This window comes from Selaginella moellendorffii, unplaced genomic scaffold (assembly GCF_000143415.4).
Source record: "Selaginella moellendorffii unplaced genomic scaffold, v1.0 SELMOscaffold_0, whole genome shotgun sequence".
In the NCBI taxonomy this organism is placed as follows: Eukaryota; Viridiplantae; Streptophyta; class Lycopodiopsida; order Selaginellales; family Selaginellaceae; genus Selaginella; species Selaginella moellendorffii.
In genome coordinates this window covers 5339655-5364322 of record NW_003314261.1, presented here as the reverse complement: position 1 = coordinate 5364322, position 24668 = coordinate 5339655, and the positions used below count along the sequence as shown (strand labels likewise).

The following is a 24668-nucleotide window of genomic DNA, read 5'->3' as shown; positions in this document are numbered from 1 at the left end:
CAGACCAGGAACCCTAAATCTGCGAGAGGAGAAACCCTATGGAGCGCGGACGATCGTCCAGGGCGGGAGTGGGATTTGCCGGCGCTGGCAAACCAGATCGCGGCGGCAAGAAGTCCAGCAGGAGGAGCAAGAGCCCCCCGGAGAATGCCAAGCGTTCCAGATCTGGGAAAGCCTCGAGAAGCGAAGAGCTCATTCCAGACTACGATCGAATGGTATGTTGACGGTATTAAAATGTTTTGGATGAATTCCTTCGTTTTTTGTTTTTTTTTTGTTTGTTTGTCTAGACTCCAGCTGAAAGAGTGAAGGCAAGGATGAACTTCCAGCTCTCCCAAACAGGTGTGCTTCTCGTGCTTTCTAGTTTCATCTTTGATAAAAACTCTCTAAAGAGAGTTCTTTCGTTTTTTAGCGGCCAAAGACAAAGACACCAAGAACTGGGAGCGCTTTGATTTTGATAAGAGTGCTCCTTTGGACGAGGAGGAAGAAGACTCCAATCCCAGAAGTAGCAGTAAGCACTCTCTCTTGTGATGCTATACTCGCTAGAAAATGTTTTTGCTTCATGTAGGTGCTGGTCCGGACGATACTTCTTCGCTAAGGAACACTGCTGGATCGTATCTTTCATACTCTAGCCAGGTATGGACGAGAGTTTATCGAGCCAGAAGTGTTTACTCGTGAATTCGCCACAGCTCACAAGGGAGAAGCGGACCGAGGCTGCTCACGACGCTGCTATGTTTGGCTCCGGATCGGTTCCAAAAGAGGAGGAACAACAAGCCCCAAGTTCTCACGTCGAGAAGAATCACGAGAAGAAGGCGAGTGATCTTCTGAGTGAAGAGGTTTGTGTTTTTCATTGCCTATTCCTGTGCTCACGCATAATGTAGGTCATTGCAATGCAAAAAGATTCGTGGCAAGAGAGATTGCGAAAGATGAAAGCAGCAAAAGCCGCGGCTACGGGATCTGTGACGTGAGAGCGCTACGCTCTCACGTCCAAAGTCGACTCCTCGCAGAAGTTTTATTGAGAGGTAATCCTCCCGAGTTTTGCTTTTCCATTTGTACTAACTTGGGTGCCTGAGCAGACCCGAGAGAAAGATTTCGCTCAAATCCGAGGCAAGAACTTTCTTCTCGAGCATTGAGTTTTTCTCCTAAGGGAGGCCATTGTCACTGAATGGCATTGAGCTTACCTCGAGCAATGCTGAAGAGTTCCCCGGTTCCCGCAAATGGTGTCTGCTTATCCACTCGAGATTCTTTGCAATTCAGCTGGAAGACGAGGCCACGTCCAAGTTTTGAGGCAAGAGCGAGCAGGGGGTTCAAGGAGCTTCTCCAGAGAAGCCGGAGGGGTAAAACGGACGAACAGGCTGCGGCAGAGAAAGAAGAGGGCGGCGCTCAAGTCGAAGACGAGAAGGAAAACCAAAGTGTTTGCCCGTGCGGTGGAGGAGAACTGAGGAAGAGCTACGAGTCCTGCTGTGGTGTTCTTCACGAAGGAGGAGCGGAACCGGATGCGCTGGCTGTGATGAGTAAGTTCGTCTTCACTTTGTTTTTCCAGTGGTTTTACTAGTTTTTCCAGAGGCGAGATTCAGTGCTTATGCACGAGGAAACTCCGACTACGTCGTGAAGACAACCCACAAGGAAAACGCATGCTTTCAAGGTTTGACGATAGACCATTCTCGAGAAAGAAAGATCGTAGCTCGTGATGTTCTTTCTTTCTTTCAGGTGGAGAGGCCAGGCTTCTAGCGGACGTAGAAGCAACCTGTCGAAAGCTCAAGTTCAAGCGCTTGGAGATCCTGGATTTCCAAACCGAGAGCGAGGACGAGGTAAGCAGAGTCTCTAAAAAGAAGAATGGCTCTCCAATCCAATTTGCAGGCACTCGTTTCATTCAAGGTGACATACACTCTTGCCAGAGGAAGCCGCGCGAACGATCGCATCAATAAGTTTTTGCTGGAGAGGAGCCGCTTTGTTCGCAGCGAGGATCCGGAAGGAACCAAGCGATGGCTTTACATCGAAGGAATTCCTCTCGGCAGGCCTCAGTAGGCTGTCTTCGCGGCAAAGAAAATTTTAAAGAGTACTTAAGGAGGCTAGCATGTAATGCGACTTACACACACTTAGGGCATGGCTATGGCGGCAAGACGGTCGCTGATGCGCCTGGGCGAGCTCCGCAAAGTCACCCCGCGCGCCATCTCTGTCAGGTAAGATCCTGTCGTCCCGCTGGATCGTTTCTTGCGCTTAGCTCTCTCTGTCGCGCAGGAATTTGAGCAATGAGAGGTACTCCGATGATATGAGGTATTTTCCCCGCATTGCTTTCTTGGAAGATCATCTCTTCTACTATAATGCAAAAGGTTTGCGAGCAGGCCTCCGACGAACTGGGGCATCCGGATCGTTCCAGAGAAGAAAGCCTACGTTGTGGAGCGATTTGGGAGATACTTGAAGACACTGGAGTCTGGGTTTCACATCATGATACCTCTGGTGGATCGCATTGCGTACGTCCACTCGCTCAAAGAGGAGGCCATCCCGATCTACCACCAGACCGCGGTGACCCGTGACAATGTGAGCATCAGTGTGGATGGAGTGCTCTACATCAAGGCAAGTACTTCTCGTTCTTCTTTCTTCTTGTAGCATGAGTCTTCTCTTCGATTTTGTTTTCTTTTTTAGAGCTTTCGTCGTTCTTTGGAGAGTTAAGCTCTTCTTTTCCTGGTTTTCCTTTGCCATGTGTATGGACAATGGCTATTTCTTTCTTTCGTTCTGCTTTTGAGAGTTTTCAGTGTTTTAAGATTGTCTATTGTTCTAATGGTTTGGCGCTTTGGATTGGCAGATCGTGGACCCGAAGAAGGCGTCGTATGGCGTCGGGAACGTTGTCTCCACGGTCGTCCAGCTTGCGCAGACGACAATGAGGAGCGAGCTCGGGAAGCTGACACTGGACAAGACCTTCGAAGAGCGAGCCGCGCTGAATGAAAATATTGTGGTGAGTGAATGAACATGCTTTCAAGTTACCACTTTTTATTGTTTTGTTTTCCATTGCAGAAATCGATCAATCTCGCTGCTAACGACTGGGGCCTGGAGTGTCTTCGCTACGAGATCAGTGAGTTTGAGAGCATCCCAGTGATTTTATTTCCATCCTGGCTTTTGTAGGGGACATCTCACCTCCTCCCGGCATAAAAGCGGCAATGGAAATGCAAGCCGAGGCCGAGCGTAGGAAGAGGGCGCAAATTCTGGAGTCTGAAGGTACGAAGCACTCACAACCAAGAACTTAACTTCCTCTCTCTTTTCTTTCCTCATGCAGGTGAAATGCAATCCAATATCAACAGAGCCGATGGTGTGAGGAATGCCAAGATTCTAGAGTCCCAAGGAGAGGCTGCAGCCATTCAAACGCTTGCTGCTGCTATCACCGCCGCTGGCGGCGCTGAGGTAAAACCATCCAGTTTCTTCTCTCTTTTTATCCTTCGTGTTCTCCTACCAAACTCGCGATGCTATTGCAGGCCGTGTCACTCCGAGTTGCCGAGCACTACTTGAGAGAGTTTGGGAAGATCGCCAAAGAGGTAAAACGATCTCGTTTTCATTTGATAGCTTGTTTATCTATACTTTGTCACAGGGGACAACCATGCTTTTGCCAAACAATGTCGGTGACCCGTCGAGCATGCTGGCGACCGCGTTCAGTCTCTACAAAGGCATCGTGAACAACTACCAGGCCACTCCAGCCGGCCTCCTCAAGAGCAAGAGCGCATCCAAAGAGAAAGTAAGCTCCCCGAGAATCAGCGAAGGACCGAGCCGCTTTGCCGAGATGAGCGATGGAGAGCCCGGTGGCTTCAGCTTGCAAAGTAAGCCGTGAGTGCTCCACTTCGAGAGTAAGTAGTGCAGCTAGTTACTCGGCCGATCGTTGAGAAATTTTGTGAACTCGTCCCAGAGTTTTGAACGAGCGAAAGCTTCTTTCTATCCTTCATCTGTTTGCTAGTTCCTCGGCCAGAAATTTTGTAATCTCGTCCCAGAGTTTTGACGCTTCTTCTTTTTATCCCTTATCTGTTTGCTGTTCTTGGGCGAAGAGGCTTTGCCGCTCCTGTCTTTTGCTCGTATGACAGGTATGGGTCGTCGTCTTCGCCAAAGTTCGGGGAGAAAGCTTGCATGATGTGAGCTTGAGCCTGTGCGCGGTCGAGGTGATTCTCGTAATCGTAGAGAGTGTGCTTTGGAATGTCCAAGCCAATCTTGAGCACGTTGTCCATCCTGGGAAGAGAGAGCGTGTAAGAACTTTGCAAGAACAAAGTTGCTTAGAAGCTTACTGGTATCTGGATCCTGGCGGTCTACTCCTTCCCACGGCTGATGCCGGCCTTTGAAGTGGCTGCTTGTTAGCTGGATCCACGATGAACGGACTTATACCCGACTGGAAATTAGCCACCATGCTCTGGAACACCCATCTTTCCGTCTCGTCGTCCCACTCCACTCTCTTCATGATCTTAGCCAGCTCCTCGGACGGAATAAACTTCTGTATAAAGAAAAAGAGAAACAAGAATCAGAATCGTTTGAGCTCATTGTCTTTTTACCTCGATCACTAAAGACTTGAGCTGATGTTGCTGCTCCAGCGAGCGCAAACTGAGAAGCAAATCGGTGCGCTCCCGATGAAACTCGTGGATTGTGTCCTGCAGCTCCGTCCGCAACGAGGCTAAGTCGGCTTTGCTCTGCTGGTAACACGCCATCAGCTTTCGAAATTTGGTAGTTTTCATTTCCAACTCTTCCTCCATTGTGCTGCACTTCACCTCGGCCATCAGTTGTGCGTCCTGTCACACGCGACGTAAGTGAGTGGAAAATGCAAAAGCGTGTTTCCTTTTTTACCTCAAGCTCTGCTATCTTCCGCTGGCGCTCTTCATCCAGTTGCTGCCGTTCTTGGATATGATGCTGGTAAAGAGCAAGCTCTTCCTCCTGCTGCTTTGCTTTCTCCACCAGCTTCTCGTTATCGTTGTTGGAACCATGCAAAACTTTGTCCTCCAAAGCTCTCAGCTTATTAGTTAGGAAATCACGGTCTTCTTTTTCCTTGGCAAACGACTGCACAAGAGAAACAATAGCTTAATAAAAACAACCATGTTTCATTCCACATACCTCATAATGGGGTTGCATGTCCTTCAACTGCTTGAGCAGCTGCTCCGTCAGTTTCTGCTTCTCTTCGTCTGAACGCTCCTTTTCTGCTCGCAAGCACTCAATTTCGAAATGCGCCTGCAAAAGACGGACCTTTCAGACCAACATTGCGTGTTTTTTGACGAGGCTTACCTTTTTCTCTAAATCCGCTTTAATGTATGCAATGGCTTGTTCACTGAATGACTGGCACAGGTAAGGATCAACTCCAGCTTGCTGCCTCAAGTTTCTCAAGTTCTTTTCCACCATTTCTTTCTCGTTCTTTAGCGTACAGATTTCCTTGGTCAAATCGTTAACAGCATCGCCACTAAGCTGCGCTTTTAACCTGTTAACGCAATTTTCAGAGTTCATAAGCTTGAGAACATATATCAAGCCAATGAACCTGATAATTTCAGCCTGGAACTCCCGCAGCAACGCGTCCTTTGGATCCTCGTTGATACGCGGTTTGTTCTTAATGCTCTTTGCACGATTGGCATACCGTAGTGTGCTGACGGACTCTTCATAGTTATAATCAGCAGGTCCAATGTTTGCCACCATGACAGTCCTTGTATTCCCACCGAGTGAGTCTTGCAAGAGCCTGGTCAGCTTCGAATCACGGTAGGGAATGTGCGTACTCCTTCCATCAACCAGGGCCGAGATGACATTTCCAAGAGCTGTAAGAGACCAATTTATGTTGGTGAGCTCTTTCAATCTATCCCCAGTAGCTCCAGTTTTGCTCATTCTTTCACTACCAGCAAGATCGACCTGAATGAGCGTTGTTAATCCTAAAGATGAGAAAACGAAATCTTCAACGTGCATACCAGGTTTAGTTTCCCAACTCGTATGTGCAAGCCAGTTTCTGGATCCTCCACACTAGTCTCCACAGTTATGGTGAATATGGAATGCGAACGCGACGAGTCTTGGTTCATAAGAGTTGCCCCGACAGATCGGTTCTTTTTCCCAACCTGTAAGCTACTAACCAACATTGAGCAAGAGCCAGAATAACAAAAACCATCTTACCAAGCTTGCCGTTCTTACTGTGACTTAGAAAGAATGGATTAAAGATGAAATAGCCACCATCAGCAGTCGAATGATGTCCGAGAGGCTATGCACGGTCAGGCAAGTGAGATTCCTCACGTAAACACCCGCGTCCGGGCTCTCTTTCAGCTCCAGTCTCGTCCCTGGCGAACTACTTGGTGCCAAGAGATCCCGGATTTCTTCGTTGTAAATCTCCAGGTAGGAGGCTCTCACGAGAAAACGATCGGAACTCTGGCTTTGAGATATGTGAGAAAAAATTTCCTCAAACGCGTGAGGAATAATACCACGTAACTCTGTACCACTAGGAAAATTCGCAGTTAGAACTGGTATATGCTATAGAAAAGCTACTAGATTTTTTTCTAAGCTATGATCTATGCCCAACCTCTGGAGCTAGTGAAAGTTTGTTACCTGGAGAGTCATCAAATCCTTCCATAGTGTATGTTTTTCCGGAGGCCGTCTGGCCATAAGCCAACACGGTTCCATTGTAGCCGTGCATGACGCTCTGGACGATCGGATGAGCCACTTCCTGGTAGAGCTGGTTTTGTGTGCACTTGGAATCATACACACGATCGAATGTAAAGACTTTGATGTTGGAATCGTTGCTGCTGCCTCTCCTCCCATCGCCAGACACCTAAACACAAGAAACCGTGTCAATGGAGAAGCAGAGACTCCAAATTCCCAAAATATTTCGATGGAATCTGACAATCCAAGCACTCACCTCTATGGTTTTCTCCTGCTGATCAACGACAATGCAGCATTGGCGCCCATCCATGACCTCCTGATGCGACATTGGACGGCATCGCACCACAACCTGGACGCGCTCCCGGCACGTCACCGCCGGCGGCCTGATCGGCGTGTGGGAGGCGCGCACCGCGGCGGCTGCTGATCCCGGCCGAGAGCTCCCGCGCGTTCTCCCGTTCATTCTGCCAAGAACCCTAAAATCTGGAATGAAGAATGTTTATTCCATTGGCGTTAACTTCTTCCAGAGAGCGCTCACCACTCTCACTGGTTGCCTTCTCCATCTTCGTCATTATCCTGCGAGGATCCACCATCGTCATCGTCTTCGTCCAGCTCTTCTTCCAGATCCTCAGACTCAAAGTTCTCGTCGTCGTCGTCGTCAATCTGATCGCCCTCCCACGGCTGCTCGGATCCCGACTCGAGATCAATGCTTGTCTGTGGCGCTTCGGTCGCCTCCTGCGATGGATCTGGAGTCGGCAATGCATTATCGAGTGACTTAATCTCCAGACGCTTGCCCCCGGCCTTTCTCGCGGCCAAGGAGGACACCACCGTTGGCGAAGAACACTGCAAGCCCGTCCTTGGAGGACTAAACACCAGCGGCAAGTACTCGTCGGTGTCACAGGCAAATCGGGAGTTCTTGAAGTGCTCCTCTAGTTGTTCTCGGCCCTGTAGCAAAACAATGTTTACAAGATCAGCTAACCGAGATCGTTTGGTTCTAGAGTTTTACTCGCCTGGAGCCGGGCATAAGCAACCTGACAGACTTTCCGGGACTTGAATTCCTCCCAGCGTCGGCCGTGGAAGTCTTTGTGCAGCCTTTTGGTTGCCACCACCGTGGTGAAATTAACGAAGGCGTATCCAAGGTTGGATCTGTTCCTGCGTGCGCATAGCTCCAGTATTAATTGATCATAGCTGACGACAGTAATCGATATGAAGGAAAAGAAAGCAAGCGTAAAGGTTTCGTGGCTTACATGAAATCCACAGGGAGATAAACAAAGTCGTAAGCAGAAACCTTTTCGTCCTCTCCCAGGCCATTGTTGTAGGTGATACAGTGCTGGTCCAGCACCCGAATCACTATGCGGAGGCTACAACAAAAGAAAAGAGGTGAAATGCTAACGATCAGAAAGCATATATCCGACCAAGTCTACCTGTATTTATTGGGAATGTTCCTGATCATCAGCGTGGTACGTCCGCTTTCCTCGTCCTCCCCCGTGTTGAAAACGTACTGAGACTCGTCCCTTGCGATCCTTCTCACCACCCTGTGCTTCCTACCAGTCCACTTGGATTCTTCGTAGATGCGCTCCGAAGAAAAGCTGACAATGCAGCCTCTGCCATCGCCAAGGTTGCCACTGGCACTGGCAGCGCTCTCGTCCCGGGTTCTGACCGACGCTGCCTGCTGCTGATTGTAAGCGCTGATCTCAAAGCGCCGCCTGGTGGTGACCGAGGCCGCCGCTGGTCCAGCCCGACCATATCCACGAGGTACGCTCGCGTTAAACCGTGGTGACGGCAACAGTGGGGGAGCGCTAGCGTACGTCCGGGAGTACTGCTGCTGTTGCGGCTGCTGCTGCTGGTTGTAATATCCGTAAAGCTGTTGCTGCTGGTAGTGGTGGTGGCTGTAGTTTGGATAGCCATAGTACCCGGTACCGAGAGCGTAACTAAGGTTGTATGCCCCTGGAACATAATAGTGGAATGCGGCGGCTCTTCCAAAATTGTAGGCGGTGTCTGCTGCAGTGCTGGTGTTGGCGGCGTGATCGTATTGCGGGGAGGGGCCGTACGTGTAGTATGCCGTTTCAGCAGTTTGATCGTGCTGGTGGTACGGTGGCGTGGCGGAGCTTGCGTTGTAGTAGTACGGGTAGTACGGGACGAAGGAAGGATATAAGGCCGGGGTGGTGTTGTAGGAGTTCCTTGGTTGACACGGCCTGCTAAATTCGATCTTAATCCGCCGTCCCAATACCTCGACCCCGTCCAGAGCTTCCTTGGCCCGGGCAGCGTCCCGTATGTCGTAAAACTCCACGAATCTGCTCCTCCTGCTGGGGGCTTCGCGGATTTCTCTCACGTCACCTGCGTTAAAAGAAGATTGAAAACTTTAGAATAGAGGCTTTCGCTAGACTAGAACTATAGTTGGCGAAGAAACTACAAGAGAATTCATACATAAGCTATCCAAGAATCCACTATGATATCAGGCAAATCCGCGAGCAAACCAAACTAGACACACACAAAAACAATCACGTAAAACCATCCAAAGCAAATCCGCGAGCAAACCTGGACTAATACCAAACTAGACACACAAAAACAATCACTCAAGCCACAAAGAATTCATGCATAAACTCAAATCAAAACTGGACTAACATGAAGCTACAGTCTTGGAAGCAATTCAGTGCGATGGTCTAGTTCTATGCTCAAATTCTTGAAAATGCATGGGCTTACCGTATTGCTTGAAGATACTTGCGAGTTCGGCGTGAGTAATGTTCATCCGGAGATAGAACACGACCAAGGTCCCCTGGTTGGGCGAATCGATCAAGGGATACGAGGGAGAGATAGTGACGAACTCCGCCCATGCTGGGTATCCGCCGATCAATCCGCGTCCCTCGCTGTAGCTGAGATCGCTGACGAAGGGAATCGCAAAGGGAGAAAACTTGGAAGCCGAAGGAGGGATCGTCTCGGGCTGCTGCTGCTGCTGGCGATGGAGATGATCCTCGGTGACAAATCCGATGTTGGCCAGCTCGTGTTTCACCGGCTCGTATGGCTTTGGGCCGCAAGATTGCTGTGGCGGCTGCGAGGGGCCAGCCAAAGCCTGGTGATTCTGGGGATTCTGGTAAGAATGCTGCGCGAAACGAGCCGGATTACACTGCTGGAAGAAGTACTGCGACCGGATGGAGAGAAGCGCGTCCTGCGCGTGGCGAAGATCGTAGTAGTAGACCGTAATACAGCCTTGCGCTCGAGCGCCGAGGAAGAAAGATCGAATGGGACCCCAAGATTCCAGATCTTGCATCACCAGAGGGTCGACGATGTGCTGCGGGATCCCAGAGACAAGCAATGCCCGCGATGGAGCGCCATGCATAGCCGCGGCAAGATTCGTCCCGCCGGATCCATCCGCCGGCTGCGAAGATCGATGGATCGGCTGCGAAATCTGTGCATTTTGCTGCTTCTGCGGCTCTCCGGGTGGATCTTTCTTCGGCTGCGGCGCCTCCGCTTCTTGGATAGCTGGCTTGTCGACGACGATCCTCCCCACGACGCGCGTGATCTCCTGCATTGTGCTGGATTCCATCTCGAGCGACACCAGCGGAGAGGAATTTCCAGGCGGAGGTGGAGTAGGAGGAGAAGGAGGAGGAGCGGCGGCGGCGGGAGCAGCATCGCGATCATCGGCTGACGGCGAACACCTCCGATTCTTCCTCCTCGCCATTGCCGGCTCGCTCCTTCTTTCCTCTGTCTCTCCCTCTCTTTCGTCTAGCTCTTCCTCTCTTTCCCTCGCTCGCGAATGTCCGTACGACCGCGATTTCTCACGCTCCACGGTCACTTGACGGAATATTATCACGCTTTACGACGTAGAATATTCAGCTTGGCTGGTTTTGTTCACGATCCCAGGTTTGTTTACTTATTTGGTTTGTTTGATTGACTAATTGATGATGATGATGTTCACTTGGCTTTCTTTTGTTTTTGTTCGTCATTATTTTTCAACAATGTATTTCTGTACATACGGACAATCGTTAGCGTTTTCTTTGTTGTTATTTTGGAAGTAGGCCACATATACAGAAACTTTCAGCCGAACCAGAACGCTCCCAACGATTATTTCCCTGGACAGTGACAACAGCCCTAATGTTTTCATGAAGTGGATTGTCAAGACCGTCTACTTTGCTGCCGATGATCATGATGCTGATCCTGCTTCCTACGTGATCATCAAGACCAAGAACCAGAAGCAGGAAATGCAGAGATGCATAAGTGAATATTCTATGTTCGTCAATTAGGGTTACTATAAACATGTGTATACGGTAGGAACGCGGAGAAAGAGGTGAAGAAGGTATGTCACTTCCATTGCATTGCATTGCATCGATTAAAATCTTGCAAATGTTAAAACAAGGATCAATGTCTTGGCACGAATCATACAATCCTCATTTGATTTTGCGGCACCCCAATCGGTGGAGTGACACAACTCTCGTACACAAAGGTAAAAGAAAGAACTTTCTACACTGTTTTTATCCACAGGGGGTCTTCTGAAGATAGTCAACTAAGGTTGACTAGTGCTTGTCAAATTTGAGCCACTGATATAACAGTCAACCATGGTTGTGACGGAGGAGTCAAGCTTGAGTCAGCTGAATGTTCAACAATGGTCAATTACACTTTTAAAAGTTCTACGCTTTCTAGACTAATTGTTCCACGTTCAAGGTTGATCATACGAGGTTAAGGAGTTGAGGGGAAAACCTTCAGCATCCGCCTTTTGTAGCCACTCGATGTCATTGTTCCTTAGCATCTCGCTGAGAAATCGCCTCAACTTCCTCTTCATGATCTTGTATTTGTTAAAAGCAACCATAGCTCTTTTCAATGTGTTAACCTCAGAAGAGCCTCCAACTTCTCTGTACATAGTAGATCAAGAGCTTCCACAGCCTCTCTCTCTCTTGTCATCCTGCCAGTTCCAGACCAGTTTTGATCACCAGAAGCAATAGTGGGTGAGATCTTCAGTATCACCTATCATCTATGCCAGCCTAAAATTTCATCACTCAAATGCAAGAAAAGGAGGAACACTTGCCTCTTCGGTCTCCTCCGACTTGTTAAATTTGCATCATAGAGAGCTATAGAAACATGTTGAGCCAAGAGGTTAAAAAGTATTCAACTTCTTATATAAAATTCAAATTAGTGCAGCAATTTTATCTGTGCACAAAGGAAAACACCAGCCTGTTGAGACACTTAATACTACCAATGATTCATATAAATACAAGATATTTGATCAATTGAGATGCTCTAGCGCCGAGGGCGACTTGGCGGCGAGCAAATATGAGAAAGTCAGTGTGTTTCTTGGTTTCAGAGTAAGGCTGCGCCAATGCTTGGCTTGGGAGTATCACCAGCGCCTCCAACATCCTTGCATCTCGAGGCTTTAATCTGTCCACAGTAACGCTTTGGAACCTTTTCTCTCGCTAGCAGATGGTTTAATGAACACAGTAGTAGATGCGAACCATGACTACATTCTCCTCTTAAAAGAAAAGTGAACCAACTCGTCAAGGAAGTTGAAGCTCAAATCCATTCCAATCAAGTGGAATTCCTGGACCCTGATGCTATGAGAGACTTGCAATACGTAAAAACTCTGCTTCAAGTATCTATATTTGTAACTTGGTAAGTAGTATACATTTAAGTGCAGCTTACTTTTGTCCTCTCCACTTTCAAAAGTTTGCGCTGCAAAAAGTAGAATAGAAAATGTGAGAGCATCAAAAGAGATTTAGAGTTTTATTACCTAGAATGGCTTAGATATCCAAACCATGAGCAACAGAAGTAAATGTCTGGCTGCATCAAACTAAGCCATCTTTGTGTAGATGTCCAATTGTTGAAAAAGAGCCACTGGTCAGCCGGGTGGTAACTCAGTAGCCATCTTGGCATCTGTTAGTCTAGCCTCTGGCTCGTCCATGGCAACCAGCACAGAGACAGAAACTTAGCAAAGGAAAACAAAAATGAATTCCTTTTCTTATTTTTCTTTTTTGAGTGTATTGATCATATGCTTGGTTGAGCGGCTAGAGATCAAACATAAGCTTGATTATAAACGAACTATTTTCATTTGACTTAGTTTAGTTTATATGTGTATTATAACAATTAGGGGATGTAGCTCAAATGGTAGAGCAGTTGTTCCGCATATAACAGGTAGGAGGATCGATACCTCCCATCTCCATGTAATTTTTTTTTTCTTTAAGCTCTTTTAATTTTCTTAAAACAGACACTGGTGATAAAAGGTGGTGGTCTTCGAACCTTTCAACAGATGGCCTCTCAAGCTGGGCAATGCCGCTAAAACGCATCGGGACTTCTAGCAATTGTATGAGACAGGTCTACCATCTTGTCTAGCACTTGATTCCATTCTGTCTTGCAAGCCTTGATGATGAAGAAGAACGAGTGATGCTGGGAACGACGACTACCACTACGAAGAACATGGTGCGTGGAGTAGAAAAGTCTTGTGTCCGCTGCCACCCACGGCAAATCCCAAACCTGATGCTCGAAACGAGCGAACAAGATGGCATCACCGTCCGGCTGTTCAAGAAGCAGAGGGTCCAGTTCCGGCAGTCAGCCGATCACATGCCCACGCCCCACACCAGCTCAAGCCTCACTTCCGGCGCTACTTTGAGGACAACGTCCCCAAGCTCATGAGCGAGGAGACGTTTTGGAGGAACTATACCCAAGTGGAGCGGTGCCGGAGAGGAGAAAGCCCATGACGAGGGCATGACAAACTTGCTGCTGTCACGCAACTTTGAGAGCGAGCAAGACCGGGGAGACAAGTCTAGAAGATGCGAACGATCTTGCTTCAACATGAGGGTAGAGGACTTTGATCACGAGGTGTGCGCTAGCGGTGGTGTGAAAGTAGTCAAGACGGACGACGATCATTACGTGCAGAGTGTAAAGACGAGGAAGGCTATCAATGGTGTGGGTGATGTCAAGGTGAACAAGGGCTTCAAGTATGATCCTGCCTACTTGTTTGACGGATCGTGTGCTTGCGTGAACTCTAAGGCAGAAAAGAGTAGGGAAGCTTTATAGAAAATAATTTGTGGCAAGTCTTAACATCACATTGGACTAGTTCCAATCAAACCTTTAGTTACAACAGCTCAGAAAAGTGCTCAAACTGTACAGAGATTATGATGGATTGTTTATTGTTTCGCTATTTTACGCTCGCTCACGCCCGGATGACTTGATTCCTCTTAAGCAGCTGCCACGAACAGTCTCCCGCTGTGTTGGCTCAGCTCGCTCTCCACTCCATCTCGACTTGAATCTTGCCGTTTTTGGAGTCGATCAGCTGATAAGTTTCGTTGATCCGCTTGTTATTCACCACGTCCGCAAGATTGATGTCTGCGTATCCCAGATTTTCCTGCATTTGCCGTAACTAAGAGGCTGTTCCTGGAAGTACATGGCTAGAAAAACTTACACGCAGATGGACTCCAATTCCCATTGCTTTACTTATGACTTCCACTCGCAAGCGGTCCTCCACTGGTGGCTCCGCTAAAAGGTACTGGAACTCTTGATCCCATCGGGGATCTCGGTTCTTCTTTATAGCCTGACAAAAACCACGCATGAACAAAACAGAGAAAGAACAAAAACCAAATCAACCGGACACTACTTACCTTGGTTTTCTTTGTTTCGCCTCTAAACGTGAGCCTCACATAAGGATTCGTGTGGTGCTTGCCTTCCAAGTCTTCGGCACCATGGAGAGTCACAACAAGCAAACCACCTCCTTCGGGAGTACCTTCGGGAGCTTTTTCGACGGCATTAGCATCTTCTTCTTCGATTGGAATGTCTTGATCCTCCTTGAACGCTTTGTAAGTCAGTTCAATTGTAAGCTGACCACGAGGCTTCTGATTTGCTGGATCATTGGGATCCATACTCTTAACCAGGTCCAATGTCAAAGTCTTTGTTTCACCAGGAACGATGCCTTTCAATGGAACAACTTGCATACCAATCTTGTCATGGGATCCAATCTGCAAGCCCATTTAAGTTCGTTATAATGCTTGTAGTAGAACCACGTACCTTTTCCCAGTCGTAAACAAATAGCTCAAGAGCTTGAGATTCTGGATCCAGAACAAGCATGTGAAAGTTTTCGTTCCATTCTGGATTGAGAGTGTTCATTTTCACGGTCGTTTTCTTCTTGGCAAAGGGTCCTTCACCGAGCACCAGCCTCACGTATGGGTCAGACTTCCCCATGAGGTCTTTCTTCTTGAGGCCCATCGCCTTGACAACCTTGACTTCCAGCATTCCAACAGGTTTCTTTACCGCCCTGAGAGTTAATTATAAGTATATGTATGATGTCCCCGAATTAAATTCTTACTTCGGATCGTCTATGACGTTGATTTCCAGTGTTCTTGGCCACAAGTACATTTCTGAGACTTTATCCTTGATCAGGTCCTGAGAAATCAGCTTTGTGAGTACAGAGGTAAAACTTTTTTTTCGAATTCCAAAAAACCTGGACAAACGCATAAAGCCCTGGAATTGCCATTAAGTCGCCACCGAGAAGTTTCAAACCAAAATCCACATGAGGCTGGCAGGAATGTTATGTCAAAAGAACTTAAACAGGAGAAAAAAAAGAAGTAAACCTTTTCCATTAGAGAGACTATGATCTTGCAAAAGCATGGGAATGCAGGAACAAGGGGCTTCAACGTAACGCGTGCGGTGGCGAACACTTGCAAGTCGACAACCTGAAGAAAGGGAAAAAGCTCAGACGCTGGAAGAGAAAAAAAAGCGCTGTAACTACTAGCCTGGACAGTCGCTCTGAGACCAAACGCCTTGACAGCAACGAGAATGTTTGGATTTCCAGCCCATTTAAGAGACGGCTCGATAATCATCTCCTTCTCTTGAGTATCATACACTTTGATGCCTGCGAGAAGAAGTCGTAAAAACAAAAAAAAAAAAAAAAAAACAAGAAAAATGAAAAACGTTACCTACAAACGTCGGTGGCAGCGTGCCTAATGTCAAGGCCTCGAATTCGCACGACTGTAGCTTGTACTTCGCCCCGTATTCATCAATGTATGGTTTGGCAGTGTCACGAATGATCTTGCAAATAGCCTGCATTTGCAAGTCATGCAACCATAAAGTAAGATATAATAAAATCTAGCCATATTGTTCAAGCATCACACCTTGTCAAGGAAAGGCCAAAGATCCGCTAAGAATTTGTTTAGCCAGTCCACCTGGCAAAAGAAAATGCGACCATGATCGTCCATCGAAGAAAGGAATCACAGAAAGATTGGCACTCACTCTATCATAGTCTGGATTTTTAACCCAGAGAGGAATCTCTGGCAATAGCTCCTGCAGCGACTTGGTATCGAGCTCCTGCAAAGGTCGGATTATAGGATCCTGCGAGGCAAGCGATCAGCACATGAGAAATTCCTCATAATCTAGCTACATTCGTGGCGAGAATCCCTACCTTGACATCCACAGGCGTGAAATAAATGAAGAGGAAGTAGCCAATGACGACGCCAAAGCCGATTCCCCAGGCGAACCCAACAAGGCCCAGCACGGTGCCGATCAACCCCATCGCCGCACGCGAAAGAAAAGAAAAACCCTATTCTCTCACCGGCGCCTCGTGTCCATATGTAGAAGCCTCACACTTCTCTCCCCTGAAACGCGCTTTACTAAGTATTGGATAGTGGAATATCCGCCGACACTTTGTCAACAAAGACATGGATATTCCCATCGAAGGACAAGTGGCAGGGCACTTGGTCGTGTGTCCGTGAACTTAGTACATAACTAGCCGCTCTTAACATTTTGATATAGAGAAACACTCTCTCTCTCTTTCTCTTTTTCTCTCTAATTTGGTAATAAATATATAATAGAGTTAACAATAATCGAAGAGAGCACAATGCGATGCCATCGTTCGCGCGGCTTCCTCTGGCAAGTGTGTATGTCACCCTGAACGAAACAAATGCCTGCAAACTGGATTGGAGAGCTTGCTTTTCGAGCTCTAGAAACTCGGCTTGAAAATCAACCGCTTGAACTTGAGCTTTCGACAGGTTGCTTCTACGTCCGCTAGTGTCCTGAAAGAAAGGAGACCATGAGCTAGGATCTTTCTTTCTTGTGGCTGCCTTCACGATGTAGCCGGAGTTTCCTCGTGCGTAAGCTCTGAATCTTGCCTCTGGAACAACATGTGAAAACACCAGTTCTTCCTGTGAAAACGAAGAAAAGACGAACTTAACTCATCAGGGAAGTCTTCAGCATTGCCCGAGGTAAGCTTCAATGCCATTGGAGGAGAAAACTCAGTGCTCGAGAGATTTGAGCGAAAATGGTATGCGCAGGCAGCCAAGTTAGTACAAATGTCAAGATAACGCAAGTACAGTCTCATTCAAACCTCTTTTGTTATATTTTCTTTAAGAGATCTTTCGAACTTGAAGGTTGTTCTTTATCTCTGTTCTTCTTTATAGCCTGAGAAACCACCAGCAAAGACAACAGAGAAAGAACAAAAACCAAATCAAGGGAGGACTCTGCGTACCTTGGTTTTCTTTGCTTTGCCTCTAAACGCGAGCCTCAGTTCGTGTGATGCTTGCCTTCCAAGTCTTCGGCACCAAACCATTTCCTTCTGGAGCTTTTCGACGGCATTAGCAACTTCTCCCCGTAAACACTAGCTTGGATGGGCTTGCAATGAATCAGAAGCCTCGTCACGTACCTTTGCCCAGTTAAACAAATAGCTCAAGAGCTTGACATTCCAAAGGTTAAAGGTTTCGTTCCAATTTGGATTGAGAGTGTTCTTTTTCACGGTTTTCTTGGCAAACGGTCTTTCACCACTCGCGTATGGGTCAGGCAGACTTCCCGTCGCCCCGACAACCTTGACTTTCCGCAACAGCGCTCTGAGAGGTATTCATGAGTATATGTACGACTTCCACGCTAAGTCTTACCTCGGATCTTCTATGACGTTGATTTCCATTGTTCTGGGCCACAAGTACATTTCCGATACTTTAATCCTTGATCGCTAAGGATAAACGAAGCAAACCTTTTGCCTTAGAGAGACTATGATCCTGCGAAGCATTCCCGAATGCAAGAAAGAATTTCAGACGCTGGAAGAGAGAGAACAGAAAAGCGATGTAGCTACCAAGCTGGAGAGGCCAAACGCCTTGACCGTAACGTGAGTATCAAACACTTTGATGCCTGCGAGACGAAGTCGTCAAAGACAGCACGTACAAGAACAAAGGAACAACACTACCTACAAACGTGATTAATGTCGAGGACTCGAATTCGAGCGAGGACAGCGCGCAGTCACGCTGTAGCCTTCTCCGGCCCTGGTGACGAGGCTATACTTTGGCTGGTGATTCAAGGAGCGATGAGCCACACGGTTCTCGGTCCTCAAAAAGATGGTGGAAATGATCGGCTCCACCAGTGCTATCACCTGTAGATACTTCCTTTAGCGAAGATCCAAGAGAAAACCATCGAAAAACTTACGAGTAGGAACTAGCTCCTTTTATTCCCATCGATAAGTTGACATCGTAGCTTGAACTTCGCCCGGTATCCCAGTATGGTTTAGCAGCGTCTTTTGCAAATAGCCTACATTTGCAAGCCAGAGTAAGCAATGCCAAGGTAGATCCGCTAAGAACTTGTTTTAGAAAAATGCGACATGAAAGAGGAAAGAAAGATTGGCACTTACTCTGGACTAAAGGAATCTCCGGCGTAGCGGCTTGGCTTCAAGCTCCCTGTAGGATCTTGCGAGCCAAGTGATCAGAAATTTCTCAAAATCTAGCTACATTCGTGGCGAGAATCCCTACCTTGACATCCACGGGCGTAACGTAGATGAAGAGGAAATAGCCGAAGACAAAGGCCAAGCACGCTGCTGATCAGCCCCAAGGCCGCGCGCGAAAGAAAAGAACCTCTGGCCGGAGCATAAAAAACAGTTCTTTCTAGTAAAACCCCCTTAAACCCTAGTCTTCTACCAATTGATGGCTTCCAGCAGCGAGAGGGCTCGGCGCTATGGAAGATTCGAGGTGGAAGACGATGATTTCCGCGATGCACGATCGGCACTGGGTCGGCTCTACCTCAAGACTGACGAGGAGAGCTTCCTCTCTTCTGTCACAACGATCACGACTGTCGTCATGGTGGATCCAAGGTGAGAACTTTCTCTTGATTCCTGGCTAGAAATCCATGCTGCTCCCTCGCCTTGATTTGCAGGCGTTGCTTCGTGCCACTCCCTGCTCTCTCCGGCTACGACCCTTTCCGGTGCAAATGGGCAGTTCTTTTCCCCACGGATCCGGCCAGGATGAGCGCTACGTTTGTTGCTGTGGATGAGGAGCATGAGATCGCGATGCTGCAGATCGAAAAGGACATGCCTTTTCTCCCAGTAAGCACGGAGCTGATGAAGCTAGGGAGGCGGTATCACTTCTTGGCATACCTCCCGGAGGTCGACCAGCAGTACTACGCGCAGAGAGACGCGACGGACGAGGAGGACAAAGTGTATCCTCTGAAGGAGTTCTGACCGATCAAGGAGCAACGACACACGGAGAAAGTCCCAGCGGTACAGGGCGCTAGACTGAGAGATGCTAGTCAGTGACACATAAGCAAGTTGCAATTAGAATTAGTATTACATACTTCAAGCCATTTGTCAGTCTTAGGATGATACTAGGAGAAATTGGCGTATAATGCCAACTGTGCACTATTAGTTCAAATTTAGTTTTTTTTCTTTTTGCAGCACAACCTGGAGCATGAACGCTGGCCTTTTTGGCCAAATCAGTAATATGAACTTTTTTTTCTCTTTCATACAAATCCAAATAACCTCAACCTAAAAAAAACCTGAACGTGTTGCATGGAACTAAAGTACTCTTTATACTGTAGAAGTGTTAGGGGTCTAAGTAATAAAATTGCAAGATTTACTTTAAGGAATATCTTAGATGATATTTACACCCGCAGATTAGGGCTCTTGACGAGGAGGAGCTACATTTCTGGGGATCTTGTCAGGCAAGCGATCCGTTGTTTAGGAGCTAGGGAGCGTGGCTCCAGCGGGATTGAAGTTCCAGCATTTTGGGGCCGTGAAAAGATGATCGACATCAGAAGCGCTCTAGTAGGGAAAATCTTACGCTTGCATGAGCGCTCTACGTGGAGCTAGTACGAGCGGTGGAGCAGCTGGTGGGAGCGGAACAGTGGAGGTGGCAACAGCCGTCGAGGTGATGGCGGCGGTGGCAGCAGCCGCTGAGGTGATGGGGGAGTTAGCAACCGTGGCCGGGTGATGGTGGCAGCCGCGGCAGAGGTGGCAGTAGCAGCAGGGGTCGAGGCGGTCCCGCCGCCTCCCGGGGCTCCTCTTAGTGGTGGCAGCCGAAAAGGCAAAGAGAAAGCGTAGCCAAGCAAGGTTTGCAAACTCTGGTGTGACGAAAAGCGTGCGTGTCCTGTTCAATCGTTTTTAATCCCAGAAGAAAGTTCCTTGAATCATTCATTCATTTATATATGCCCACCATGAAACATGAAATCAAAAGATTTAGAAATATCATTTTAAAAAAGATTGCCAATGTAGTCCGTGTCTTCCCAAATCCATACAGAAGACAGGAGAAGCAAAATTAAACCTTGGATGGTAATGGACTTTCACGAATCGTCAATGACCTGCATGGTAATGGACATCTCGACGTTTTGCTCGGTTGGAGTGATGGCGACAAAACATATCAATGAAATCTTCGCTTTCCCATTCCCAGATCGCTTCAGGACTTAATGCCGTCGCGAGCAGATTTAGGGTTCCTGATCTAAGCGAGCTATGGCGGTGGTGTGGGTGAAGCGGGGTGACGAGGCGCTGCGATTCCCTTTGGATGGCTCCAAACTCATGGTGGGTGCCATCGCTCGCCACTGGGGCCTGGACCCGGACTCCCTCCGCATCGGCGACTGCGCTCTAGTCCCAGGCCCCGACGGCAACTCGATGCTCTCCCTCGACGACATCGCCGCGATGATCCAGGACCAGGGTGACGGTAGTAGCCGGGACCAAGCGCTCCTCATCACCGGCCGCCGCTGCTCTGCCGCTACTTACGAGCACCCTCCCGTCCAGGATCTCATCCGGCAGAAAGACGAGAAGGATCTGGTGGCAAGGAAGAGGCAAAGGAGAGAGGCCGCAGAGTCGAGGCGATACAAGGCGTTCATGAGCAACGTCGCGGGCCTGTGGTCGTACGTCAAGGAGCTGGAGCCAGAGGGCATGAAGCCAGAGCAAGTTCGCAGCGTGTTGCAGTCCAGGGTCTCCAAGATGGTGGCTCGCCTGCACTTTGTGGAGGGTGACGACGAGCCGAGCGATGACAACTACAGGGGCCTGGCCGCCTTGGTGAAGCCCGATGGATCTTGCTTCACCGCCGCTGTGTGCTGCGACCGTAGCTCCACCTCCGGCAAGCACGTCCTGGTGTTTCCGGATCCACCACTGGTGTACGAGTGCGTGGTGACTTACGAGGAAGCGATCGAACAGCTCGCCATCCTGACGCCGACCAAACCCGTCAGCTTCAACTATTGCATCAACTGGACTGACTGGGTTGCCAGGTCGGGGGATGCCTACAGCTGGAAGCGCGACCCAGAGTCCGGGGACATCAAGTGCGTGGCGGGCATCTTCCTTGAGGATCGAACCCTCACAACTGGTGAGTGCGTGCCTTACCGCATGGTGATGCTTCCGGTGGAGAGCACGGTGGAGGTTGGTGCCCCTGTCCTTGACGATGAAGGAAGTCTTGGCGGAGTGGTGGTGGAATTCGAGGAGATCCCGGCTCGTGATACTCGATCGACGAAGAAGAAGAAGAAGGGAGAGAGGAGGCTCGATCAGACTGCCATCCGCGACAAGTTCCAACGACGAGTCGAGGACGATCCCGACTTCGGGAAAGGTTTGGATATTCTTGGCGGAGGATTGATACTGTCTAACTGTTGTTTCTTTTTGTCTTCAGCTCTCGAGGCTGGGCTCACGCACCGCAAAGCCGTCGTTTACGTCGGGTGTGTGGACATTGCTGGTTTGATGACTGTTTGCTACGATTGGACGAAAGCTCATCCTCTGAAAGGTAAGGATATCAGGGAATTGAACTCTGAGTTTTTCTTTTGTTTTCTTGACAGAGTTTGAGCTTTAAGCGAGATTGGAGTGCCATGCTCGCAAAACGGACGCTTCGCCTCATCCAGGCATAGGAGCAGCTAATTTTTAAGAAATATACCTAGAGTTGTGAATGGCAGCCTTCTCCACGACGTCGTCGCTTTGACCATGACTTCCTATAACTTCCACGAGTTAAGTCTTAAACAAGAGAAGAAAGAAGCAAACCTTTTGCCTTAGAGAGCATTCTCAATGCCTAGAAAAAACTAATAAAATCACACACTAGAATATATTATCACACCTTCTAAAGCGTTGTTGCACCTTGGAATGCACTGCTTGTATTGCTTTGAGGTGATCATTGATTGCCGGTAAATATTGGGGTGGTTCGTTTTCAAATCCCAGAATATATATATGTATTGATGGTAAATTCTCAGAGTAATGCATATCCTAAAAGATGCCAAAAGCTGGGACACACAAACTAGTGCTGTTCTTCCCTCTCTAGTCTCGCACTTCCGGCCACGGCGAGCTTTGAAGTGCAAGAGCGCCAAGTCTCAAAGATCTCTCCCGAGAAGAAACTGGAAGATGGTCACTGCTCCAAGCTTCCATTCACGGCTCTCGACATAATGCAAAAGAGAAGCAGCATGCTTTACCTCCAGCTCGTTTGCTTCTTCGAATCCAAAGGCGGTAGCAGTAGCAGTAACGAGAGCTTGATTGAGAGGATGAAGGCGTGCTTGGCCAAAGTCCTGGTAGATTTCTATCCCTTAGCTGGAAGGCTAGAGATCCAAAACGAGGGAGACAGACCTGTGATCTCTTGCAGCGGAGCCGGCGTTGAGTTCTGCGTCGCTGATGCAAGTCTCCCTGGAGGAGCTCGATTACTCCCAGCCCCGGCCGTGGTCCTCCAAGCTGATCAAAAGAGGAAACTATGAGTTTAGTGGCTTGTCGACCAACATACCTTTCATCACTATCCAGGTAAAGATCCCGCAAAAAGACTTTTTTCTCGCGTTTGATCTCGTGAAGAACTGGTGACTGAGTTTCGCTGCGGAGGCGTGTGTGTTGCTTGGTCGTTTGATCATCTCGTCATGGACGGCAGCTCGTTGTGGCAATTCATGTGTTCCTGGTCCGAGATCTGTCGAGGCCTTTCCATCTCCATGCCTCCAACTCACGACCGGTTTTTCGAGCAGCAGCACGAGCAGTTCTCCAGCATAACCCCGACCAGTTCCCTTTCATATGTCTTCGAGGAGGTTTCCAATGGCATGGAGGCCAAGATCTTCGAGTTCGACGACGGGACTATCGAGAGGCTTAAGTTCTTGGCGTCGGGTAGTTTCTCAGCGTTCGAGGTCGTGGCGTCACAGGTCTGGATAGCACTTTGCAAGGCTCGCCATCTTCCAGCATCTCAGAAAACCAGCCATCAGCTTCCACTCAACTGTAGAAGCCGGCTGAGCACTCCTCTCCTGGCGGGCTACTTTGGAAACTGTGTGTTCTGTGCGCTGGCCGAGTCCACAGCCGGGGAACTTGTGACTGGAGGCCTTCCATTCACGGGAGCTGTTGTCCACGAGGCAATCACGAGTATGAGATCCGCTCCGCAATTGCCATCTACAACGAAAACACCAAAGGGAGTAACCCGTTCAGCAAAGGCGTGACAGATGGTGTGGATACCTGGGGTGGCAGCTCTCCAAGATTTCCAATGTATAGTCTGGACTTTGGATGGGGGAAACCAGCCGCTGTTCGACACGCTACGAAGCTGTGGAACGGCTTCTGCTTCTACGACCCGTCACCGAGAGGTGGGAAAGCCATTGAAGTCACGGTGTTCCTTCCTCCTGAAACAATGGCAAAGTTCAGTGAGAAAGTCAAAACGAATTAATCCTATGTACCAATTTGAGTTACAAGAGCTTCCTTGCTTTGGAGGTTTAGTCTATGGGTCTGAAAATATGTTAACCTCTATATATTATAGGTTGATAAAGCTCCACCATTCTTGGATCGAGGACGGCTTAAATATAGCTAAGGTCGAGGAGGTGCCACATCATCATCAGAAATGTGATTTGGGAATCAGGAATTGTATGGAAAATTAGAGAGTCAAGAATAGGGAAGTGTCTCGAGAGTCAGGAATGTGGTTGCAAGTCAGGAATCTGGCGAGAGTCAGGAATGTGGCAAGAATTGGGGGATTCCTGACAGGTGTTCCAGCATTCTTGTCTAGAGCAGATTCTTTCAGATAATAGTCTTGTATTTATGGCTAAGGCATTTCATGTTTTGACATCTCGGTTGGGGATATGCCACACTTTCATGAGTGCTTATCATCCACAATCAAATGGTTTGGTGGAACGATTTGTTCAGACGTTCAAAGGGATGATTACGAAGTATGTGAACTTTCAGCATTTGGTTTGGGATGGTTATTTGCCATCTTTTTGGTATGCATATATCACAGGGGTGTAAAGTTCTGTTGGTGCTTCACTAAATAAACTCTTATATGGTCATGATCCAATATTACCAATAGAGCTAGGTTTACCTTTGCGATTGCCACAAGCTACTAATGCTAGGTTGTGGGATCAGTATTTGATGAGCATTCTTCCACTTGTCTGAGCAAAGTTTGCTAAACACTTAGGCCACGTACAAATGGGACAACAATGGTGCTAATTTGGTGTTAGTCCATTTTCCCCATCTTACGGTACGTGGTTTATCTAAGGGGCTCCTTGCTCAGTGAAAAGGACTGTATCAGGTGTTGCGGCAAGTTGGACCACAAGTTTATAAAGTTTGGCATGACGTATAGTAGACCGATCCTTCAGAGATTATGCATGTGTAACGGTTGAAACACTTAATACCAAGGGATTAGGAGCAATTAATACCACCTATAGATCTGCTAATGCCTCCTCTTGACGTTCTTCCCAATCCCAATCCATCTACAAGAGAACCCTAATAGTCTTCTATTATTCCGAGAGGAGGGGATGATGTGAGGGCTAAGTGTATGGCTACAATGCCATATACTAATATTAGTGTAGTGGGAATTTGGTAGCCGTTGGATTGGTTTCAATTTGGACCACTCGCTCCTGTATATAAGCTAAGGTTTTTGGGCTAATTGATATGCACATTTTTTATATTCCTCTTTCCATATTCCATGCACTCACATTGCATATAT

At 48.1% G+C, this 24668-nt stretch overlaps 6 protein-coding genes across 7 annotated transcripts; 4 read left to right on the top strand and 2 right to left on the bottom strand.

Annotated features, from left to right (window-relative positions):
* The first annotated feature begins 23 nt into the window (after window positions 1–23).
* On the top strand, window positions 24–1123 carry LOC9642654. Its single transcript, XM_024687566.1, has 7 exons — window positions 24–212; window positions 285–336; window positions 407–505; window positions 563–630; window positions 684–830; window positions 876–1016; window positions 1071–1123. Exons 1-6 carry the CDS (start codon window positions 39–41, stop codon window positions 960–962), a joined length of 627 nt encoding a protein of 208 aa, XP_024543334.1. The 5' UTR covers window positions 24–38; the 3' UTR covers window positions 963–1016; window positions 1071–1123.
* A 938-nt stretch (window positions 1124–2061) lies between these two features.
* Window positions 2062–3921, top strand: LOC9642653 (stomatin-like protein 2, mitochondrial). Of its 2 annotated transcripts, none has more exons than XM_002961168.2 (9): window positions 2062–2177; window positions 2236–2271; window positions 2328–2571; window positions 2801–2950; window positions 3010–3067; window positions 3118–3210; window positions 3269–3393; window positions 3465–3524; window positions 3578–3921. In XM_002961168.2, exons 1-9 carry the CDS (start codon window positions 2101–2103, stop codon window positions 3812–3814), a joined length of 1080 nt encoding a protein of 359 aa, XP_002961214.1. In that variant the 5' UTR covers window positions 2062–2100; the 3' UTR covers window positions 3815–3921. The 2 variants fall into 2 exon arrangements, with proteins under 2 accessions (XP_002961214.1, XP_024543172.1); XM_024687404.1 differs by having other exon boundaries at window positions 2066–2177; window positions 2340–2571.
* Window positions 3922–3983: 62 nt separating this feature from the next.
* Window positions 3984–6976, bottom strand: LOC9632723 (kinesin-II 95 kDa subunit). Its single transcript, XM_024687644.1, has 10 exons — window positions 6842–6976; window positions 6532–6754; window positions 6163–6416; window positions 5907–6050; window positions 5242–5850; window positions 5074–5187; window positions 4810–5019; window positions 4521–4754; window positions 4260–4462; window positions 3984–4203 (listed from the first exon to the last, which is right to left on the bottom strand). The coding sequence occupies exons 1-10, from the start codon at window positions 6911–6913 to the stop codon at window positions 3999–4001; spliced, it is 2268 nt and encodes a 755-aa protein (XP_024543412.1). The 5' UTR covers window positions 6914–6976; the 3' UTR covers window positions 3984–3998.
* Window positions 6977–13604: 6628 nt separating this feature from the next.
* Window positions 13605–16158, bottom strand: LOC9632572 (synaptotagmin-2). Its single transcript, XM_002960505.2, has 12 exons — window positions 15959–16158; window positions 15790–15888; window positions 15672–15722; window positions 15477–15600; window positions 15294–15412; window positions 15132–15233; window positions 15002–15076; window positions 14867–14943; window positions 14569–14815; window positions 14166–14519; window positions 13970–14098; window positions 13605–13912 (listed from the first exon to the last, which is right to left on the bottom strand). Exons 1-12 carry the CDS (start codon window positions 16067–16069, stop codon window positions 13784–13786), a joined length of 1617 nt encoding a protein of 538 aa, XP_002960551.1. The 5' UTR covers window positions 16070–16158; the 3' UTR covers window positions 13605–13783.
* A 4093-nt stretch (window positions 16159–20251) lies between these two features.
* On the top strand, window positions 20252–21777 carry LOC9642650. Its single transcript, XM_024680812.1, has 3 exons — window positions 20252–21344; window positions 21405–21515; window positions 21568–21777. Exons 1-3 carry the CDS (start codon window positions 20252–20254, stop codon window positions 21579–21581), a joined length of 1218 nt encoding a protein of 405 aa, XP_024536580.1. The 3' UTR covers window positions 21582–21777.
* Window positions 21778–22460: 683 nt separating this feature from the next.
* Window positions 22461–23399, top strand: LOC112348346 (hydroxycinnamoyltransferase 1-like). The gene is made up of 3 exons (XM_024680746.1): window positions 22461–22464; window positions 22556–23104; window positions 23152–23399. Exons 1-3 carry the CDS (start codon window positions 22461–22463, stop codon window positions 23397–23399), a joined length of 801 nt encoding a protein of 266 aa, XP_024536514.1.
* The last annotated feature ends 1269 nt before the right edge of the window (window positions 23400–24668 follow it).

Excerpts from the sequence above, each read along its gene's own strand:
- LOC9642654 (XM_024687566.1), top strand. The coding sequence starts at position 39 with ATGGAGCGCGGACGATCGTCCAGGGCGGGAGTGGGATTTGCCGGCGCT. Across the intron at positions 337-406 it reads CTTCCAGCTCTCCCAAACAG|CGGCCAAAGACAAAGACACC; the intron begins GTGTGCTTCTCG and ends TTCGTTTTTTAG. Across the intron at positions 631-683 it reads ATCTTTCATACTCTAGCCAG|CTCACAAGGGAGAAGCGGAC; the intron begins GTATGGACGAGA and ends AATTCGCCACAG.
- LOC9642653 (XM_002961168.2), top strand. The coding sequence starts at position 2,101 with ATGGCTATGGCGGCAAGACGGTCGCTGATGCGCCTGGGCGAGCTCCGC. Across the intron at positions 2,572-2,800 it reads ATGGAGTGCTCTACATCAAG|ATCGTGGACCCGAAGAAGGC; the intron begins GCAAGTACTTCT and ends TTGGATTGGCAG. Across the intron at positions 3,525-3,577 it reads TTGGGAAGATCGCCAAAGAG|GGGACAACCATGCTTTTGCC; the intron begins GTAAAACGATCT and ends ACTTTGTCACAG.
- LOC9632723 (XM_024687644.1), bottom strand. The coding sequence starts at position 6,913 with ATGTCGCATCAGGAGGTCATGGATGGGCGCCAATGCTGCATTGTCGTT. Across the intron at positions 5,188-5,241 it reads AAGCGGATTTAGAGAAAAAG|GCGCATTTCGAAATTGAGTG; the intron begins GTAAGCCTCGTC and ends CGTCTTTTGCAG. Across the intron at positions 4,204-4,259 it reads CCGCCAGGATCCAGATACCA|GATGGACAACGTGCTCAAGA; the intron begins GTAAGCTTCTAA and ends CTCTCTTCCCAG.
- LOC112348346 (XM_024680746.1), top strand. Across the intron at positions 23,105-23,151 it reads TGTCCACGAGGCAATCACGA|GGAGTAACCCGTTCAGCAAA; the intron begins GTATGAGATCCG and ends AAAACACCAAAG.
- LOC9632572 (XM_002960505.2), bottom strand. The coding sequence starts at position 16,069 with ATGGGGTTGATCGGCACCGTGCTGGGCCTTGTTGGGTTCGCCTGGGGA. Across the intron at positions 15,413-15,476 it reads GCTGCCACCGACGTTTGTAG|GCATCAAAGTGTATGATACT; the intron begins GTAACGTTTTTC and ends TTCTTCTCGCAG. Across the intron at positions 13,913-13,969 it reads GAATTGGAGTCCATCTGCGT|GAAAATCTGGGATACGCAGA; the intron begins GTAAGTTTTTCT and ends CGGCAAATGCAG.
- LOC9642650 (XM_024680812.1), top strand. The coding sequence starts at position 20,252 with ATGGCGGTGGTGTGGGTGAAGCGGGGTGACGAGGCGCTGCGATTCCCT. Across the intron at positions 21,345-21,404 it reads CGATCCCGACTTCGGGAAAG|CTCTCGAGGCTGGGCTCACG; the intron begins GTTTGGATATTC and ends TTTTGTCTTCAG.